This window comes from Centruroides vittatus, unplaced genomic scaffold (genome assembly GCF_030686945.1).
Source record: "Centruroides vittatus isolate TY-2023 unplaced genomic scaffold, ASM3068694v2 contig_738, whole genome shotgun sequence".
NCBI classification, from domain to species: Eukaryota; Metazoa; Arthropoda; class Arachnida; order Scorpiones; family Buthidae; genus Centruroides; species Centruroides vittatus.
In genome coordinates, this window is record NW_027122474.1 from 2991296 (window position 1) to 3015593 (window position 24298).

The 24298-nt window shown below is 23.8% G+C and overlaps 1 protein-coding gene across 5 annotated transcripts in view; it reads right to left on the reverse strand.

Moving 5' to 3' along the window:
- The window catches only part of LOC136981010 (B-cell receptor CD22-like), a 372234-nt gene that overhangs the window by 18081 nt on the left and 329855 nt on the right, over positions 1–24298 (reverse strand). For all 5 annotated transcript variants that reach the window (XM_067277257.1, XM_067277259.1, XM_067277256.1 and 2 more), the window contains exons 5-8: positions 18596–18892; positions 6461–6751; positions 3625–3912; positions 941–1237 (exon numbers count right to left, since the gene is read on the reverse strand). In XM_067277257.1, the coding sequence (XP_067133358.1) occupies positions 941–1237; positions 3625–3912; positions 6461–6751; positions 18596–18892 (1173 nt within the window). The remainder of the gene's footprint in view (positions 1–940; positions 1238–3624; positions 3913–6460; positions 6752–18595; positions 18893–24298) is intronic.

Genomic DNA, 24298 nt, shown 5'->3' on the forward strand with positions numbered 1-24298 from the left:
TCATCGTATGGGGATTAGTTGCGTCAACTCTTCTAAGTCACGTCGTGATTTATTAGAATATTTATCTATTTAACACTCGTCAGATAACATAAGATGATACTGTAGTCTGCATCGCATTAACCTTTCTTACTTTCCTCACCATCAACAGCTTTTGCTAAGAGTGATTATAGAAAATAGCCCTTGTCAGTTTTAGAACTTTCAAGGGGGTTTTAGGAGTTTTCTCTACCTTAACAGGATTTTTATTTTGTTTTTGATTTTTTTGTTCTTAAATAAAAGAACGATCTTCTTTCTTTAGAATTAAGCAGACGGTAAGTTTGAAGAATACAACTCCTGGGAGCCATTATCCTCAGCCATTATAATCTGGAACAGAGATGCGGAGCAAATGTCATCTCCAATGCACTGTCAAGAATAAGGAAATATCTCGTTTGTGCTCTGTTGTGGAAAGAGGTATAATCAAAAGGTACTTGTGCAATGTTATAGGATCAGCATAAGATGCATTACTGTAAGTTGTTTTTAGATTATATAAAGAAAATTGTTCTAAACTCCTGATTGTGTTCACAATGGTCTTCTATTAAAAGACTTCATATAATATGTAAACGTTAAGGAAAATTTGATTAGATTTTTTTTTCTTTTAAACTATTTTTTATAATAAATAAATAGAAAAAATTTTAATAATAAAAAGTAAATTGTTTAGGTATTTTTAATATACATCTAGGGACGGATTTAGATTTGTCGTCCTAAGCTATAACATAAGAGACCTCCCCTCCATCAAATGATAATAAACATAAAAGTATCAAACGTTAAACATTTGCCTAAGGCCTCGTGTGTTTAAATTTAACCGTATACACACCTGTATAACTAACTATATAATAATTTTTAAAAAAAACCTGTAGTTTATAAATGAAAATCTCTTTAATATTTATATGAAAATATGTCTCACCAGTTAATTTTTCGGGTTTTTGTAGGGTACTAGCTGTTAAAAAATTGGGCGGACTTCTGCCTTTTTTATTCGAAGCATACAAAACTAGACGTAGAACAGCTCCACTTGGCAGATCTTGAATATAGAAGGTTGGTTGGACAGAACTTATATTACCCTGTAGGCGATGGTCTGTAGTGTCATATACTTCCATTGTAAAAATCTGCGTCAATCCTCCATTGTATCCTTCGCTGCATTCAACTTGCAAAGAATCCTCTGTGTGGTTAACCATGGAACAATTGTATAAAGCCTCAGGAGGTCCTAGTAAAAGAATAGATATAGAAAACACTTAAAATTTTCATAATTACTCTTATAACTTTTAATAATATTAAGACAAGATATTCACCAATTAGACACCATTATTAAAAGATAATTAACATTTTTATATATGTACTTTTTAAATTAAAACACAAAGTATAGTTAGAACTGTGTGATATATCATATTGCAAATTGGAAAAAGTAAAAAATAAAAAAAATTGAATTTTAGAATAAACAAAATTATAGATTTGCAAGAAAAGAGGGAAAAAAGTCTTTACTCTATCAAGAAAAGTAAATAGTAGTTATATAAATATTATTGTTACACAAGAAAGTAATTCCAATGGTTCCATCTAGTACAGACAAGCATTTGTTGTACAGTCGAATTTAAGGAATCAAGAACATCTGGAGAAGTAAAGACGATTGATGGAGGTTTTATCCTTACAAAAATGTGTCGAGAGGAGATTGTAGAATTTCTTTCAAACTTGTCAATCGAGGAAATGGAATAGAGGAATAGTTGTAAACAATCACTTTGCATGATTTTTTTTGTTTTGTTTAATGTTATGATACAATTCTTGAATTTAGAAGTTAAACTGACCGCATTTAGAGGCGAGAGCCTTAAAAGTTCTTATATAAAAGCGTGTAAAAACAATTGGCTTCTTCCCAGAATATTTTTATAACAATACAATCAAACAATTTTAAAACAATAAAAATAGATAATTAACCTTTTACCAACCTCAAATATGATTATTTTATAAATTTATATATATTTACCTTTAAAACGTCTACACATTTTTTACGTGTAAGGTTATATGGATAAATTCCATAACATGTCTTAATATGTAAATTTATACGTAAATTACGGATTATATACAGTATACTATGATTATGTATCAAAGAAGAAGTTAATAAAGACGTAATAATATTTTTGTTTTTTACTATTTATTTAACTTTCATCCTTTCAAAAATATACATAAAATATTCCTTCAATGTATTAAGGAAAGTGGAAAACAGATAAGACGATCAAACTTTATTTATTTATTTTTTTTATTTATATATTTTTCCCTTATAAATAAAGAATCTTATCACCACTAAGATTTTCCTATCTTGCCAACAAACACAGAATTCAAGAAGCAGAGGAGAAATATCTAACGATATTAAATATCGAATTCAAGTTTCGACAGCGTAGTTCACATCTTTGCAAGCTGTATTTACATATTGATGTAGTCAGTTCTATCGAGATCCTTCGTCTCTCTTTTCGCTCTCTCTCTCTCTCTTTTTTTTTTATAAAGAGGAAAAATCTGAGAGTTAAACCTTTACTTCTTTATCGTTAGTTGTTCGATATAGACAGAGAAAATTGTTTCTGGTCTCGAAGAGAAATTTCATTCCAATTTACTAGGGATAAATGCTGTTGGCTAGAAGGGCATTGGGTTGAAGATACTAATCAATCTGTAGAATTTTTCTCTTCTTCAGAAACCTAATACTGGATTTCTTTTCGAATCGTTTGTTTCCAAGATCAAAATCAATTTTGAAGTAACATTGTGCTTTTGTGAACAAACTTAAGAACAGTTCATCACTTTTGCTTTTATGTGGATCTACTTATATTCATTTTGTGAAAAGAATCTCTTTTAACTCCAGAATATAAAATTTCTAGTATTATTCTTTTACGAATTCTTTTTAAAATTGAGAATTTCATTTTCTATATTACATATAAATCGAAGAATTATTCATGTAAATACTTCATCACATTACGAAGTATTTACAGAATAATTGGAAAAAACATTTTATATATATATATATATGTATATATTTAAAGATAGTAAAAGAATTTCAACTTATCTTGGAAATTTGGATTCGAAATTATTCAAATTTAGTTAAAGTTTTGAATAAGATGATTAATTTAAATGTTATTAAGAAGGGATTGTATGTTAAATCTTCGTATAGTAAATGCAACGATCACGTCTGAGGTTGATTAACGTAACTGTTCCAGTTTAAGTGGTTCAAGTTTGTTGATTGTGTAGGCTGATAATCAATACAAATCAAGAATTATTTTCATTCCTATATTAAATCTCTTATTAAATTAGAGGAAGTTCATTAATACGTTTTCCTCCATTATAATGTATAAAAGTAGAATTTTTTAGACAAATTTGCACTGCAATATTTATAAAAATTGCATTTATAAAAGCAAGATAAAAAATTTATTTAAAAAATATACAGTATTTAAATATAATTTTAAGCGATATATTTTTAATTTTTCTCTTAAATTTGTACTTGAATTATTTAAATACATTAAATGGAAAAAATTCTTCAAAAATTAATTAATTAATTAATTATATACATAATAAATTAAAATTAAAATAATTAGAATAAATATATAAAATGTTTATAAGTACCTGCTTGTATAATTGTAAAAATGCACGGTTCTCTCTGTCTTCCTACACTATTTGTACCCCAACATATGAGAGATCCATAATCATCATCAGAATTCGGTACGTAAGTTGCAAGACTTTTAGTTCCTTCTACTTTCACATTTGTTATATCTAAGCTTTTACCAGAGCTGTTGAATCTCCAACGAAAATTGATCTCTTCGGGGTCAGCATCGAGATTGCATGAAACAAGAAGTGTCTCCTGCCTACCAACACCATAAACTTTCTTTTGACCAATTTTACACTCTGGTGCATCTAAAGAAAAACACGTTATTCTTGATTAATTTTACTTTTTAAATAATTCTATAATTTAAAAAATGTTTCGATTTATGAAATGAATGTGTCAAAGAGTTTCGTTAATCCATTTTTTTTACAGTTCTTATACTTTGTATTGAAGTAGAGATAAAGGCTAAGTAATCAAATAAAGTTTTCGACTTTTCATGTCACTATATACCTAGTTTTGAGTATGAGAAAAAACTGTAGCAAATCCCTCAACAATATCCCTTGCTGCTGATAACGAAAGTATCTTAAATTGGTCGAAGGGTAGAGAGGAAACACACGTGGGACTTCATTTCCAGAACTGTTAAGAGGTAAAGACAGTCTATGGTTTTCCCATGTGACTAAGTCCCAAACCGTACAGAAGAGTGTAGAAAGTAAAAAAGTAATTTAAACGACAGAACGTGCCTTTACTCGACAGTAACCCGCTTTGCTATTTTCTATTCTTCTCTACAAATTCAGAAAAAGAGTATTCTTTAGATATTTTGTCAGTTCTATATATCATTTGTTTGACTTTAATCTATTAACATTGAGGTTTCTTCATAAAAAAGTAATAATAAAAATAAAATTTAATTTTTCAACAATTTCTTACGAACAAAAAATAAAAAATTAACTAAATTTTTCAACTTAAATTGTTAAGAAAATAAATTGCTAGACAAACTTTAAAAACTTCTTAAATATTGTAATAAGATACAAACCGATAAATTTTACTTGACTTTAACAAGTAAAAGCAGTTGTTGTTGGTGTTTTTTTAAAGTATAAGTTGTATATTTATTTTCATTTTCACATAATTTTATTCTTCTTGTTTAGAATTTTGCTCTTGGACCACTCTATCTTTAGCTAACAAGTGATATGTCACCTCTCTCTATCCTCTTTTACAAGGAAACGTATAGCACATGCCAACTTTGATGGGATTCTAAGGAAACTTTCTAAGGAAACGAAATTGTTTTTCTCACAAATTTTAGCAAATATATTCAACATAAAAAATTTATTTAAGCCAAAAATTTATTACTAAAATATATAAAAGTTACTTATTATCATTAATCCTTAAAGAAAAATTGATAACGATGCTTACTATGAAGACTTATCGATCTTTTCGTAGATTATTTTGCTTGGCAATGATTCATCTTCATTATGAAAATACTTTAACAAACAATTTACATGAAGCTTAACGACTAACTAATCTTGTATATTTGATATTTCATTTCATTTGCAAACATAAGAATGATATAATTATGTAAATAAGAGCTGACACACGTGTTCGTTTAAGTAAAAGATGCTGATTTTGTTACACTTATTTTGCTTTAATGGAAGAAAAGGCACATCATTTTTAATCTTAATATAAAATACTACAACATTTAACAAAGTTTTAAAAGTGAAATTTTATTTTAAATTCCTCTATAAATTTAATATACCAAAAAAAAATCGCTTTTTATGTCGAATTAATTCAGTATTATATAAAAATTTTAATTTTAATTTAACTTTTAATAAAATTTTATAAGTCTAGAAGTCATTTTCTTAATAATTTTGCATAATTTTTTGATTATTTCGCTTTAAAATTGCTATATTTGATATATATTCAGAGAACAAAAAAATCATCTACCTCCTTAGTTTAGTAGAGTGTTGATATAAACTAAAAAAAAGACTATTATCGTTATAAAATAATAAAATAAAAGTACAAAGAAGAAAAGTTTTTATTAAAATTTTCTATAAGTATCTCGTTTTTTGGCTGTACTTTATATAATGGATACTTGTAACATTACAAGATGAAAAAAAAGGAAAAGTATATATTGGTTAATATACAAAGGAAAAGCTATTTTTGTAAAGTGCTATAAACGAAAATTGGTTATGAGAAAAATTACATGAATTATATTAAAGTTTAAAAATGATTTTAAAGTTTTATATGTATATATTAAGTCCTCTTGGAGTACCATGTTGCATGCAAATGATATCGATAATATATATATATATATATATATATATATCATCGATATCATTTGCATGCAACGTGGGTATTTCAGGAGGAAGATTCGTGATTTCTGAGCTTATATAAATTAAAAGTTTTAATAAGAAACACACAATTTTTCTTACTAAAAGTTCTGAAATGACTTTCTCAATCATGAATTGCTTTTTTTTATCTTATTTTTTTCTATAAGGATCAAATGGTCTGATTTCTAAGGAACCAATTCGATTACTCAACAAATGAGAAGAAAAACTTTCTACTGAGTTTTACGACTTGGAGAAGCCAAACTATAAGAACTAGATAAAGAAAAAAAATTTTGTGAAATAAAGCCTAAACAAAATGACATTCTTTCGACATTTATTCCAGCTAATTTACACTTTTATGGATATTTATTCTTATAGAAAAATCTAAAAATAAAATTCGATTTTTCAAAATGGCATCATACTTTATTCCACTTAATCAAGTGAAAAAAAACTACATATATTTTTCAAATGATAATAATATAAGTTTTATAAAATAAACTAAATCATAGGTTAGTTAATAATTAAATTTAATTATATTTACATCTTATTCTCAAGAATACTTCATTACTTCTTCCATGCCCTTCACTATTTGTAGCCATACAGTAGTATCTTCCACGATTAACTCGTTGAACTTTTTGTAGTACAAGGGATTGATTGCTGATCACAATTCCAGCTGACGTGTTTGTTCTCAATTCGTGGCCTTCGAAATACCAACTGACTTCTGATACCCATGGATTGGCTTGGATGTTACATTCCAGATACACATCATTACCTTCTTGGATATCACCTTTCTTGAATTTGCTCCCTAACTGCAATGACACTTCTGGTGTATCTGAAAATATCAAAAATATCAAATTTATTATATAAATTTTATGATAAATATAATTAATTATAATAGCTATTAATATTTTGGCACGTTGAAAATATTAATTATCATGGACTGATTTACATTTGTGGTACTAAGTTATAATATATAAGAAGCTTTACCTGCTTTATCAAATAAAAATGAACAATACTCTTTTTCTATTTTGAGGGTGGAAGAGGCCCCTCGTAATATGAGGCCCTAAAATATCGCCTTTTTAAATTATGCGTATATAAACTAAGATATTGTATAACTTATATTACATAATAAAATATAGATTAGCTTGTTGCATGAGGCATTAAATTGCAAATTAGGACCTCATGTTTCACTTTCAAAAATAAAACACATTTTCCATTATTTAACAGAGAAGTTTATTTTGTTTTAAATTAGTACGACTATAGCTTAGTGCGCCTTAAATTTACAAACTAAGCTGTGTACATGTGCGTTAAGTTTATTAACAAGGTTATTGATTAGGGCCTTGTTAATAAACTTAATACACATTTGAACAGCTTAGGGCCTTGTTAAATGAATTGGAGAGAAAATAATTTATAAAACAGCACAAGACTTATTTTTGTTTTTCTCATTTTTGTTTAAAAAAATCAGTTTAAAAAAAATTTGAGGATTGTTATCATTAAAGAACAAAAGATGTTGATATAATAAGACATGTAGTTTGTTAATATCCATAAAGATTTGCTTGTAATGAGAAAATAGCGAATAGGGTGTTGCACATCTGCAAACTTCACACAGAAGCAACCTTTAACATTGCTACAAGCTCTAACTGGTTTGTATAATAACACATTTTCTTCAGATTCACAACAGATCTGTAATTAAATATACTACATGTCACATTGATAAATGCAATATTCCTCTTGATTATTATTTTTTTTTAAATTTAAATTTTTGATAAATATTATTATTTGATTGATTATTAAAATTAATTAGTTGACTAAATATATTATTATTATTTTTAATTTTTTCCAAGAAAAAATTATTTGTTGTTTACGTAAATTTTTGTGTTTTCTTTTTTAATTGTATTTTCTCTAGAGATTTTTTTCTATTTTTAAATAGAAACTTAATTATATTTTTTTCTTATAACTAATAATTTTATTTTGTTTATTTACTTATAAGTTTTTTTCTATTATAACACTTGTTTATGATGCGTTAAGTAGTAAGAACGAATAAGTTTGCATGTCTGTCATTCACGCTCTATATCTCAACTATTATTTATCTCTTATAAATAGTAAAATTTACATAAATAACAAAGCAATGTTACCATTTATTGTTTCCACAACGAACAAAATATTTTTAAAATTTATGAATAAATCATAAAAAGTAAATAAATAAATAAATGTCTTTATAGATTTTTTTATAAATAATTAAATACTTCGTAAGTTGTATAAAATTTTGCATAAAAATAAATACATTTTGTTTATTACAAGCGTAAAAAATCACATTTTTTTTTTTTTTTTTTTTGCATTTCTACGAGAGAAATGAAATCTTTACTGTATAGTGCGTGATTGACAGATACATTACCAGAAGTTATACTGTTACATACACTGGAAATCATAGATGAAACACGATACGAGATGGAAGCATTTGCATCAGATATATCTATATATAATTCTAATAAATAGCTTTCATGTATGCCTGAATTTTGTTTAATGTTCAGACATACAGACTAACGAAAGACTTTCATATATTTGATTCATTCATGAATAATTCTAATAGAATTATATATAAAATTTAATTTACTTCCAATTTTCTACCAATACATCTTTCTTATTTTCCAACATTTAAATTATATCGTATATAATATTCATAAAACTATATATATATAATCAGCATTATAGATTTAAATGCTACAAAACTTAAACTTAATTATATTTTAACGTGAAAAATATTGTTAAAATTTTAAATTAAAAAATAATATACTGTAAATTGTAACAAAAAAAGTAAAAATAATAGGATTTTGTATTACTATTTTTTAAAATTTTATTTTATATAAAATTAAAGAAATTAATAATATAAAATTTACTCTTAATAAAATTAAATTTTTATTGTTATTTTTTTAAAAATCTTTAAAAAGTTTTACCTAAAAAATAGTTCGAACAAATACTTTTATATATATATATTACTTTAAACAATAGAGTTAGAGTTAGTTAATAATTAAAATTAAAAAAAAATATTAATATTTTATAATGAAAATAAAAAGAGGAACTACTCAAAAATTAAATTATTTTTTAAAAGTATAAAAACTAATTTAATTCTTATTAATTTATAAAATTTTATATTATATTTTTGGCTTTTTTTATTTCAAAAATACTTTTATTCTATTTATTTTTTACTTTTTAAAATAAATTTTATAGAAATTTATTATATTATCTGAATTTGTAATTTAAAAATTTTTAATTTAATAATAAATTAAAGTATATAAAAATATCTTTAAAGGATATATTCTTTATATATATATTTTTTTTATAAAATTATTTATAAAATTTTTAAAAAAATGATTAAAACTATAAGTAAACTATATTATTAATTCTATAGAAGAATGTTACTGGAATGTTTTTTTTTCTTACTTTTATGGAATTTTAATCTTATTTTTCTTATTTTCAAATTAAAGAAGAAAAAATTTAGCAGTAAAAATTGTAGAAAATCTTATAACAAATTGAAAAATTGCGTGAGAAAGGTGTTTAAATATGAAATGTTGGATGCTTTCATGTTGTAAATGTAAAAGTTGCGAGTATACATGATGTAGTTTATATACTTCTCTTGTTCATCCTCTCCATAAAAGTATAAATAAATGAAACAAAAAACCATTTATATATGGTTTTCTTATTTCATTTATATAACATTATATTCATTTTATAATAAATATATACGAGAATTATTATATATGTGGTTAAGGTTAGCCCTGTTATTTCATTATTGAAATAACGTTAAATTTCGAAAATAAATCTAAATTTATAAGCTTTTTAAATTAATATTTATATAAAATGAAGGAAAATTCTTGAGTTTTTAGGGAAAAAAAACGTGGTTTTTAAGTAGATTTAAGGAAAATCTTTAAGCTGAAATTTAGGTAGAAAAAGCGAAAAAAAAAAATTTATTTTCATAATGTTTTAAACAAAAATTAAGCTTTTAAACGAGCTTAACACAAAATTTAAGCTCAAATTTTATAGTTTAAAAAATAACTTAATTATTCAGATTAAAAATAAATAAATAATTAATTAATTAATTTAACAATCATATGAACAACTTTTATTTTATTAATAAAAATTTTATAAGTTGCTGTAAGTTTATACTTTAGGAATCTTTTTTATTTTGTCATCATTATAGTTTAATAAAGAATTACTTTTAATTTAATAAACAAATAAAAAAATAACCATTAAATTTATATAATATTATCATTATGTTTCCTCAAGAGAAACTAATCCCTGTTTATTATCTATAATTAGATGAAATCGAGAAAATCAGGAAAATTTTTATCTATATAAAAAGAGGTAAAGAGATAAAATAAAATGTGATCAGAACCAATTAAATCATAGAAAGGATAATTTTATAGATTTATAATGCTGTTTAGTGATTTCCTTTGTAATTAATGAAGTTTTCTTATATACAGAAATATTTTTTTTCTTCCTTAATCTTTAAAATTGAAGTAGAATGAAGAAATAATGGTGAGAAAGGTCATAACATTTGAAAAAGTTTGAGGATATTTTATATAATTATTTATCATTTTAACAATTAAAGTAAAGACATATTGTCTTTACTTTAATTGTATGTAGAAGAGGGTAACGACCTCTTATGTCACAACAAATCTAAATCAGGACTTATAATTCTACGCTATAACACAGAAGCTTTTATTCCACATCATATAATAATAAATATTATGCCTTAGGCTGTAATCTTGTAACACGTGGCCTAAGTTGTAGCTCACGTGTAAATCTGGTCCTGCGTAAAAATGTAACAATAAGTAAAATGTGTACAAAAACATTATTAACAATTTTTTTATACTGTTTTAATAATCTTAAAGTAAAATTATAAGTTACAGCAAAGTTACTATAACTATTGTTAATATGTTAACAAAGTATATTTTTGTATTGTTAGCAATTTTTCTATAATCTTAACAATCTTAAAGACGAGCAAAAGTTATTGTGACATCGTCACAATACCGGGCTTCAATTTTTAATCATATTTTACATTTATTTATTTATTATTTATATGCTCTCGATCTCAAATTAACGTTGTCTTGCCCCTGTACATCATACCTTTCCTAATAACAATAGAGTCATACCGGTCATCTAACTATGTTCTGGGGAAAATTTTTGAATTGAAATCACGTGACTTGCCGTCGAAACCGGAAGTTAATACAAAGTTACTAGCACCTCCTCCCCGTAAGCTTTATATATCTGGACTCGACTTTAATCTATCTAACTCCGTTCTCGAGATTAAGGAAAGACAGACAGACGGACGACAGGTATACATTTGTTTTCAAATTGCAGCTCAATAACATGTTGAAATTTATTATAGAATACATAGAATACAATTTGTATTGTTAGAATATTAGTGTTCCTCTGTATTATTGATTCATATATTTTTTATAATATTTTAACACCTTATCTCTGTTATTGTCCTTAATATATTATCTGATAACATATTATCTTTACTACGCTTTGATAAATCTTAACAATTCTGTAATAAAAAAAATATTCTGTGAATTTTATTTATTTAAACCCTATACAAATGAAAAGTAAACGTTAACGTAAAAGGGAAAAAAATATTTTCTTTTTTTACGAGATACAATTATAAAAATTAAGGTTATTAAGTGATTGAGTTTCTTGTTGAGATACAAGGAACTCATTCACTTAATAACCTTGCCTCTTTATAATTGCAATCTGGTGTAAAAATTACAGAAGATAATTCTTTTTAGTGTCTCTCATTTATTTTTATGTAAGAAACATTCTATTTTATCTTCTTTGATTGGTTAAATATGATTTTTTTTATGTTACTGATTAAAATTAAAATTATGATACTTAATTATAGAGCAAAGAAAATATTCAAATTTTCAATATAAAATATAAATAACAAGAATTTTATTCGAAATTTTTTTCTATATTTCTGCTTCTAGAAGTGACCACATCTTTGAATATATGTCATAAATTATCACGCTATTCTTCTTACGGAAAAATGTACTAAAATAAAGAAAAAAAATTTAAGATTTCTTAGAAAATCATATTTATAAAAGATCCTAGAAAGGATTTATAGGCTTTTCTATAAAAAAAGACCTTAAATTTCTATAGAATTTCTTTAAAAAAGTGCCACTTACATACATTGTTGTGCATGACTTAGATATAAAGTGCCAATAATACAACACATGAATTAAGCCTGCGTGTGAGATATTTTAGTAGAAAGTAAAATAAAAACTATAAATTTTTAATGTGAAATCACAATCAGCTGACATAATAAAGATTGATGCATTTTATATTTTTCAATTTTCTTTGTATAAATTTTAATAAATTGGGTTTACAGGAGTAGTCAAGGTATATTGTATTAACTTATCCTCTATTGTAGAACGGAGAAAAACCAATATATAAAAATAAGTAAAGATAAATAAGATAATTTTAATTTTTTATAAACTAAAAAATTATTTATATTTTAAAGAAAAACGAATTAGAAATATTAAAAATAATTAAATTTGAATATTATAAAATTAATTCAAAATTTAATTATTATTATTATAATTATTGCCATTTATTTCAAAATTTATAAAGTTTTTATCCCTGTAAAAAAGTATTTATTTTACTCTAAACATTAGAATTGTATGAAAATTTCGATTTTTGCACATTTTCGGGCAAAATTTAATAAAGGGTGGGTCAAAAGTCAATTAGCCAAGATTTATTTTCTTTTAATAACACCGATTTAAAAAATATATCGTAATTAACTGACTCTTCAGCCAAGCTAAATATTCATGCAACAAAAGTAAGAATAATATTATGCATTAAATAAGTAAATATATTAAAATTTTATATAAAATTTATGTTTGTAATTTAATTGTAAATCTCAAAAAATTTATATAAGATTTATTTAAAAGTCATTTATTTCTATAATAAATATGACGATACAAAACATAAAGTATATAAAAATTAGAAAATGAAAGTAAAAAATGGCCGAAATATAAATAAAAATCATTCGAAATTATACAATTTTTATCTTAATATCGATTAGTAAAAATGTCCCCAGAAATAAAACATTTTCATTGATTAGCAAATTAATTTCTTCCATTGATATAAAATGCAATTTTGAATATCGATTCTGGAATTTAACTTTATCAAATATATTCATCAAAAATTTGTATTCTATTAGATGAATAACTAAAGAGTGCAATCAAGCAAAACTCTCGAAACTTATATAAGTAAAATTACATCCAACAATTTTTTTTTAAACTTTGCTATATTCTTTGATGAATTTATTTATTCTTTCTTTCTTTAAAAATGAAACAAGTTCTTGCTTGATTGAGATGTATCCTGCATCAGTTGTATGATGCTGGAGACGTTAAACGTTCAGAGAAAACAAGTTAATGCATCAAAAAAGAAGACAAACCATACAACATGTTTCTTATACTGTTATGGAGTAAATATTTATTTTAAAAAAATCTTTTAAAAGTTTTATATTTTATAAAAAAATCTTAATGAAAAAAAAGACAAGTTTTCATAAGCATCACGTGAAAATATTCTTTTACAGTATATATTCTCATAATAAATTATTTAAAAATAATTAACTAATAGCTTAATTAAATTTAAATTAAGCTATTTCATAATTTTTAATTAAAATTTTCTTGCTTTATAATTAAAAACTAAAATGTTTTAAATTTTTTAATATTAAAAATGTACAGATTAAATTACTTTATAATTAAAATATAAAGAATAAATTTGGCAATATATATATATATATATTTTAAAATTAAAAATTCCTAAACTCAATTATGAATGTTGTAGATAATATAACTGAACGAGCAATTATTTATATACGGTTGATCAGGGCTTCCTACCATTATTATTTCCATATCCGGTCTCAGATTTCATCTTTCTAATTCCATTCTCGAGATTTAGGAAGGACGGACAGACGGACAGACGAGAGTGGGAATTTATGTCTAAATTTTTTTTTCAAATTGTAGCCAAATCAAGATAGGAAATTTAATAAAAAAAAAAGATAATAGAAGTATTTAATTTTACATTTAATGTATATTTTCTGAACAATATAAAGAGAAATTATAAAAATTCGCTAACTAAATGTAGTAAAATGATTAATGTAAAGTAAATATATTTATAATGCTTTATCAAATAAGCACTTAAAATAATTGTAGGTTTTGCGTTTTTAATGAAGGAGAGATTATTTATAAAGTATAAAAATAATTATTTTAAATGTATTTAATCAATAATTTTAACAATTTATCCTTAAAAAATCAGTTTTGAACATACTAAACTGAGCATCTTTAATGACAACTGGCATTATTTATTAAGAATTTAATTATTTATATTTATTTATAATTTTGAAATTTGAGAAGTTTATTCAAATAAAACGATTTTTAAATAAATACAAAATAAATTTATACAAATTAAAATTACAAATAGATAGAAAGAAAATGAAGATCGTGCTTTTTCTTACAATTTGCATAGTCATTAAAAGTTTAAAGTAATTAATAATTAGTACATTCATAATAAAATTTGTTGAATAATTAATTTATTAAATTCAATTAATCAATATTATTTCAATTATAGTTTATTTTTATTTTTAACTTAGGATCTTTCAAAAAAAGAAATTGTGATTGTAACCTCTATTTGTTTTGTATTAAATCTCATATCAAAGAAAAGAGCATTGTTAAAGGGCAGATAGATATGTAAACATTGAAACAGAATGATTTTAATTGAATTTTTCTAAGGATTTTAAACAAACAAATATAAAAAATCCTGTTCAAATAATGTAGAAATTCTGATTATTCATTCACAGATACATTCAAGAATATAAGTAACCTTATACAGACATTATTATAATTTAATTTAAATCTTTGTAGTTAAATGAAAACATAAAAACACATGCTACAGCATTACTCATACTTTAAATTTATAACCTTTTCCATTTATAAAATATAGAATATTTAAATTTTAAAATATAAAAAGTTTAAATTCTATAAGCAAAATATATATATATATATATATTATTTTTATATTTATGATTTACATTTTTATCGAAATAAAATGTATTTAAATGTTTTTTGATCTCAAAGTTTTTATTCCAATTTATCATTTTATACCATAAATTCTCAATAAATATCTATAATTTACATTATTTTCGTATTGAATTGAATGTGTATATATGTACCCTTGCTGTATGTAGAAACTAGGATGATTTTTTTATATTTATATTTCAAAAATAGTTCAAAAATAGTACAAATTTACACCAAAATAAACAAATTTCTTTGAATTGTGTAGGATATAACTTAGAAGTTATAGTCATATCTATTATAGTCCCTCCTAAAAATCTTTCATGCTAGCATCACCAGGAAGTAATAAATATTTATTGACTATGAATACGAAACATCATATTCTGACGTGGCAGATTGATACATGTAAATCCATATCCAAAGAATTCTTCCCAATTTCTTTTTATAAAAAATATAACTTAAAAAATAAAAATATAAAAAAAGTTATTACTCTTGAATATAACATTAATTCAATATAAAAGTATAAAACTCTTAGCTCTTCTTGTTTAAAATAATTTGATTTTTTAATTTATTTAAGTTTATTATTAATTAATATTAAATTATTTTAAAATATCTACAAGTTGTCTCTATTTTATACTTAATTTACATGCTAGTTTCTTAAACAGAGTAGCTACTTTATAAGCTAATTTCTTAAAGAAAATAAATAAATTTAATTTAATAAACAAAGTTTAATTATAAGTTTATTGATAGAACTATTAAATATATATTTATATTATTATTTTAATTTAATTCCTGTTTTTATAAGATATATTCCAGGCATAATAATGTATATAATATAAATTAATTATTACTCTATGTTATATATCAAAAACCTTATTCTCTCTTATCTCAAATTATTATAAATTATTATTTTAAGCTTATAAATAAGATTTTAAACTTAATAATTAATAAATAATAATTAACTATTAGGAAAAATTTACAATATATATCATACTTTATATAAAAGTTTCTTAAAGAAAATATAAAAGTTATATATATTAAACAGGTTATAAAGATAAATTTAACGATAAAAATCTTAAAAAATGTAAACTTTTTTAATAATATTTATTTTAATTTACCCTTTTATAAGTATTAAACTTTCTAAGATATATTTAAAGCGTAATAATATAATTAGAAACAAAATATATTTTAATTAATTATTATTTAACTTTGTATAACAAGAATGATTAGTGGTTTCTCTTATTAAAAATAATAATTTATCATAATTATTATTATTAATTTACATTAATCTTAATGTTATATAATTCGCTTGAAGTAGTAAAGTGTAAATAATTATGGTTGTACCATAAAATTATAAGCGAAAATAATTCGATTATAATACATTATTATGGACCAAATACCACCAAAATAATATTTTAACAAATCAAATTTTTCAAATAATAAATTTATTTTAAAAATTAAACAATAATGTATATATTTATGAAAGCTGTTAAGAAAATATCCTTAAAGACAAAGTTTTAAAATTTTAAAACCTTAATTAAATTGTTTAAATTGCTTTAATGTTTTTACTCTTAATGATATAAAAATTTCATCAATGTTATCTTTTACTTCATTTAAAAATAAAGATTACCTGTCTTAAAGATTCTGTATTAAAAATTAAATTGGCTATTGACTAGTTAAAATAGTTACTAAACTTCATAATTTATTTTTATATACAAAATTTAAAATTAATATTTTATAGAAATGTAATCACAAAACACAGAAATAATTATATTAAACGTATATATTAATTAAAAACTTATTTTTTTATAGTTTAAAACGCAAAGATATTTAAAAATAAAATAAAATAAACAAGTTACAACATGTTTATTTGTGAAATTCGTTCGTTTCTTGTCTTTTTTTTTTTTTTTTACCAGAAAGAGAACTTTTTCGTATAAATATTATATAAATATAACAAAAATGCCATAATATACCTATTTATTTATTTATGAACAAAAATAAACAAGTTTGAACACGTTTATTTTTGTTTATTCCTGCTTTTTTGAAAAATATCTCTTGTAACTTGTAAATTACAAGAAATTGACACACGTTCTTAATTTCAAACTATGAAACAGACATATTTACATTACATCTAACAATAAAATATGATATGAACAATGAAAAACGACTAAAAAATAAAAATCTTTTACAATAAAAATATCTTATGCAGATATATACATTGTACAGAAACGTACAGAGATTTACAAGACGTACACAGAAAAATCCTGCTAAATGTATTAATGAGATTCCTGAAAGTAAGAATGCATTTTTAGGGTTACATTCAGTGTTCCATAGTAATGTAACAAGATCTAAAAGGGTCAGTGAGCATGCCGGAAAAGAATGACCTGAAGGATGTCACCGAACGTGATCCAAGTAACAATTTACACTCCACCACCTTCAATCATTGAACGATGGAGATACAGAGAATTGAACAGAAATGTGTAACAAAACACCTAGCACACAAGTCTTATAAAAAGATTTCTTTCGTTTAGAGTAAGCCTATCTAATTTTCTTCTAACAGATAAAATTGCTATATTAAATTTCATGGTTCTAATACTTCAAGAAAATTCTGAAATTAAGAACTTTAATCTTGTTTTTTTTTTCCTCTTTTACTAATTTAAAGAGAAAAAACTGTTTTTCTCTCTTAACTTTAATTAAATAAATTATTGTTGAGCTAACTAAACATCATTTTTACGTTTTAATTTTTAAAATTAAATTAAATTAATTTTTAAAATATATATATATATATATTTAAGTAAAAAAATATATATAACGTTAAAAATACGTACATTCTAGCCTTAATTTACCATTAATTTTAATAGTGAATTAATGTTGTACCATTAAGAATAACATTTATATAATTAATAGTACCGTTAATAAATAAATACCATTAATTAAACATTCCATAAAAGCAAATTAACAAATTATATTGAATATAATATTATTCATCATTAATGGTATTTTACCATTAATTTTATTCAAATTGTTCGAATTATTAATTGTTTATTTATATAAATATTGCTATTAATATTATTTACCATTAATGAGAAGTAATTTAATGGTATATTTAATAATATTTTCTTTTAAATTAACATTAAAATGTATATTTTCGTACTAAAAATATAATTATTTATCGTCTTAAATTAAATTAAATAATTAAATTTAAAGAAAAAAAAAACCAATAAAAATTTTTCTTATTATTTTTTTTTTTTTTTTTGCTTTTACTATTTTATTTTAGTAAAGTTTAATGTTTAAATTGGATTTATAAGCTTATTCTACATAAAATTTGGAAAAATAAATTTTAATTTATAAACTTTATTCCAAATTTTCTGATAACTTATTCATTAATAAGTAGATTAATTGAAACTTTTCAGAGGAGGATGGAGAAAGCATCTTGTGTATACCAAAAAGGAAGATATTAATTAACAGCAAAGTTAATTACCCTCAAAAAATAAAAAATATACATTATATATTTATATATATCTATATATATTCCGAATAAAACTGTCAGCAGCAGAGATAATTAAATTATCTAAACAGCTGTTACGATTACTCACAATATACTTCCAGTTTCCATCCTTCTTCTAATGCACTTCCTGGTATCAATGGATTATGAGTTCTGCATGAGAAATATTTACTATTGTCCTCCTTGGTTGGTGTAAATGTGATAATACTGGTAGTTTTATCCCCTTTTTGAGTTACATTAACACGCATTGACTTCATTTGTTTGTTACTTTTCCACCAAGTAATAACAGCAGCTGGTCTTGAGCCTGTCGTTGTACACGTGATTTCTGTTTCTTGGTTAGCTGATAATGGTTGTTGATAAGGTACTACATTGATCTCCATTGGCTTCACTGTTAAAATTTAAAAAAAAAGAAAGGAAAAATAAATCATCATTTTAAACTACAGAACAAGGAAGAAGAAGTGGTAAAGTGAAGTGGAAAATTCGTCTTAAATTTACAAATTATAGAAAATTCATTAATCATAAATATGCCAATTGCAAAATGTTGTATTTTATTTTAAAAAAATTAAAATGAATTTCAATTAAGTAAATTATAAACAGTCGAAAATAAGAATGGAATATGACAATCAATGTCAAAAAGCTGACTGTTTGTAACTTTACAAAACTTTAGAAAAGTAATTTATTCATTAATTCTTATTCTTTACTGAATTTTTTTTTCTAGGAAAAAAAATTTGAATATATTAAAAAAATTTTTTATAAAGTAAATTTGTTATAGAATGATGTTTACAATTAAAAAGAAAGGATTAACGTAAAAGTAGTTGAGAAATGAACTTGATCCTCGACCTCTTTCTTCGTCAATCCGTTTAAGACAGATTTAATTTCATCAAGGATCTAAACATTTGGAAAAGGAAAAATTTCTTCTCGTCCTTTATTTTTTCTTTTTTTTTCTTATTTTTTTTTTAAGATAAGAAAATTTTCACTTTGGAAATGGATTATCTTTTTTTTAATTACTTGAGTAATTTATAAAATAATTAAACTGGGATAATTTTTCATTTCTCTTCGAAAATTGAATGAATTTCCTCCACTTAAAAATTATTTGGATTATTGAAATGTGAACTGTTTAAGAGAATTATCAAAAATTTATTTTAGGAAATCAATTAAAATATTTTATACTTAATTATATTTATTTTCCTATAAGTAAATTCGCCTAGATTTTATTTTACACCATTTAAGAAAGGGTTTATTTTGATTTATTAGTGAAATTAAGCATTGATCTAAGTAATTTCTCTAAAAGTATTTATTTAAGCATATGTAATTGCATAATCCATATCCTTTCCAGCATCTTCTTAAGATGCTGAATAAGGATGCTGCTGTAAAAAATATTATGTATAGGGGTAGAAAAGTATTTAAAAACTGATTTTCAGGTGTGTTTAAATATAATTTAGAGTAAAGAACATAAATTTAGTTAATATTTGAAATTGTTATGACCAAAAATATATACATTTTTATTTATAAGAGGGATATAACGGTGTTCCTTGTCAGTTTTCTTTATCTCTTACCATTTGTTTGAAGTGTAATTATACAATTTGAAAGATTGCTAATTTTACAGAATTAAAAACTAATTTTTTAATACATAAAGCTAACAAAATATTCAATAATTACATTTATAATTAAATTGTTAAGCAAAAATTAACCAGTATAATAGCTTAAATATAAATGTTTATTTTTATAAAAAGATAATTATAAAATATTAATTACGTCAAATTTATTTAGTTATTTTTCTTAACGAAAAATTGGCTTTAAGCTACTTATTTTTCTTTATTTTGTTTTCATTAATTAAAATGATAAGAAAGTTTCATTCTGGATTTAAAAAATCTACTTTAGTCATTAAACTGCTCGAGGAGATGGGGAAAAAAGAATAGGAAAAAGGAATTAACTTCTTGGCATGTTTGTATGTCTGATTGAAAACTCTTGTTGTGGCTGCTATACCCTGCAGTTTCATTACACACACACACACACATACACGCACACATATATAGATATATAAGTTATATATATATATGTCTTACAGGTTGTGTTCTCTTTCAGGAAATGTTTGATGTTATCAGGAGAAAATTCAAGTTGGTGTAGAAATAGAGGCAAGTATCTATAAGGTCGAAGTTAAGTGAACATTCCACAGTAAGAATTGGAGTAATAACCAGTCAGAAACACACTGAAAGCTTTCAGGCCGACTGGACTCATGTCATCCGGATATCCAATTTGGTCAGACACAACTGGGATTAAAGCTAAGCTTACAGCAGGTGGTAACAATATACCAACCACTTCATTACTTGTCGTGTTATGTGAAAGTGATCGCTGTGCTTTCTTGGTTGTCAGAAAGACTACAAAAGATTGGATTTGATAAGTTGATTGCTTATATCGTACACAAATCTGCTTCCCTTCTACAAAATAAATTTTATTTAATATTTTTTTAAATTTAAATTATACAAGGTTATAAAATAAATTAGAATTTCGCCTGAAGAGTGAAAAAAGAGTCAAAAATCATTTTTAATCTATGTTATATTTTTATTTAATTTATAACGAATATATCTCTCGATATAAACCTTTCTCCGTTTATACATTCTAAAAATAGATTTTCTAATTCAGATATTACTTTATAAACTGGATAAGAATCTTATAAACTTCACAATATTAAAGTGCTAACAATTTTTTAAGTGGTATTTACAATAAGTTAGATAAAGACGAGAGGAAGAAGGGAGAACAATAAAAAAATGAAAAAAAATATGAAAGCATCCCTCGATCTATGTCTCTGACAGTCTCACATACAGAGTGAATGTTGTGGTCGAATGATTCTCGTCTCTCTCTTGTAGTAACACCTATTCCCGAATGGATATACTTTATTGACAAGGAGGTATAGGATATTGGTAGTAGTCAGAGTCTCCATCATAGGATTTTTCGGCCCAGAGCTATTCTCAGTAAAAATCTTCAAAGTGAAGACTGCAGTTCAGCAATGTGTATGTGATCGGAAACCAATCAGATTAAGTGGAAAGTTTTATAGGTTAGAAATGGCCTAGATGTTTCACATCACTACTGACACCATTAAAAGTTTACAACGATTTATATAAAAATAAATCCTAAATAGGAATTATATAGAAACATACGTGAAGATTTACCCACAGGATTATACAGGATATACGTGTTAAGTTAGTTATACTGTATAAAATATAGGAAGTATTAGTGTATATAATTGTCTATTGTGAGTTCTCAAGTAATATTTCATGATCTACTAAGTATCATTGAGTTAATTATCACAAAGGTGATGAAAACTGAAGAAAAATGTTTAAAATTCTTGTTAAAAACATAATTATAAAATTTATTTATTTTTCGAATTAATATAACAATGTTTATTTAGTGTGTTCCGTGTACAGTACACTTTCAAATATGAATCTGAATTGAGAACAACGTATTTTTCTTTCACAGAATTGATGGAAACACGATAAAATATTTAAATAAAACATTAATTTAGTCTTTACAATGTTAATTGGCTTTTCGGTTATTCACTACATATAAATTCTCAATTTTATGATAAAAAATTAGCATAAAATCGAATAAAATTGCTCTTTTGAGAGCGTGTCATTTAAATATTTATGTATATAATTTGAATTAAAGAAAATTCATTAAAAAGAATTCATAAATAATTGTCCAGAAGAATATATCACATTATTATTCAAATGCAATAAATAAATAAATAAATAATATATATATATATATATATATATAATAAAACTAAGAAAACCGAATCGACATTAAAAATTGAAGTGAAAAAAAGTAAAAGATGTTTTATTTTCGAAGAAAAAGAAAAGGATTATAGCCTATAAAATGTTTATTTGAAGTTCCAAGAGAGAAAGAAATATTGAGCATCACATAAACTTTCATATTTTCAACAAGAAACAAGAATTGTTATACTTCAGTCGATTATCATTAAATATTTAAGAATTTCTAAACCAGAAAAAATAATATTTTACTAAAAAAAAATAAAAATAAAACTTTCATAAACATCAAATAGCAATTTAAGATTTCTGAAAATATGGAAAAATTTTATTTATTTATTTTTCTTAATTTATCATTAGAAATAAATTTCTTAAATTACATTATTTTAAATTTCGTTAATTTAATTTTTTGTCTTTGTATTTTTATAGAATTTTATATTATAATAATTATATTAAAAAAGAATTTTTATCGTAATATTTTTAAGCATGATTTTTTATGGTTTTCTCCAGCATCCTTTCCAGCATCCCGGATGCTGGAAAGGATGCTGGAGAAAAACACGAAGAAACATATTAATTGCTTGAATTGATTTATTCAACATCACGTTTTTTGTCTATTGTTTCTACTCTAGAGTCGTAAATAAACGTTAATTAGATTTATGAACGTAAATGGCTAGTTTCTATTAGTTATTCAATAGAAGCTTTGAAAAGTAGTGCTTTGGGAAGATGTCAACTGAATACAGGTGATCATTTAACTACTATCTAATATACTAAAGTAACTAAGAACTTTTATCAAACATTACCATTAAAGTATTACTGTTATCAATCTTGATAACACTATTTTTTCCTTTTAGAACTTTTGTTTCACCAGGAAACTAAACGAAACAAACTTCTAAAAAAAAATTGACTTAAATAGTAAATGAAGTTTACAAGTGTAGCTAAGACAATACAAATTATTTATAGATAGAAATTTATTTTTTTTTCTACTTGAAAGTGCAGGAAAGAAAGCAAAAACGATATTAGATATGATGGTCTATAGGTGTTTTAAATTTACAATTAAAAAGTATGTAGGAAATGATTTACTTCCAAGCATTTACTACGTTACAGTAGTACATTAATATTGTTTTTCAATAAATAACCGAAACATAATGACGAAATTAACTGAAATAAACTTCCACTAATTAGGGCCAGATTTACATATTAAGCAAGTTAAATTTTAGGGCCTCATGCAATGAGGCTAACACTTTAAGCCTCATGCTTTTACATTTATTATCATTTGATAGTAGCATCATATGTCGTAACTTAGGGCCTTAACGAGTATAAATCAGGGCCTGTCACTAATTACTCTTATCAAATTAGTTAGATAGTCTCAAGGCTGAAATCTTCGGTTTTAATTAGTTTCTACGCCTATAATTAGAGCATAATAATTTATATTTTTATACTAAATAACTGAAACATAATGACGAAATTAACTGAAAGAAACCACTAATCAAGGCCAGATTTACATATTAAGCAAGCTAAATTTTAGGGCCTCACGCTTTTATATTTATTATCATTTGATAGAAGCCTCTTATATATTGTAATTTAAGGCCTGACACTGATTACTCCTATCAAATTAGTTAGAGGTCTTCAGTTTTAATTGATTTCTACGCGTTTAATTAGCATAATAATTTATATTTTTATACAAAATTTATGCGGCGAAGATAAAGAAAAAAGTTGACACGTCGTATTATAAAATTTACAACGTCATAATTGTAATTTTGGCAACTAAATTTGGTGTTCGTGACCTAACTGGTAGAGAAGGTGTTCAGATGGAGGAAGATACTTTATATAACTGTTGGAAATATTGCATAAAACCGTCATCAGTTTGGTCAACCAGTTCGATAAGTATGTTGTTACCCAAACAAGCACGTTCTCTACACATGGGATTGCTGTCTTTTACTGGATTTGTGTCAAAAATATTTTTACTTATGATGTCGATGAGTGTCATCAAATTCTCGATTTTGTTATCATTCAAAAGTCAAAAGAAT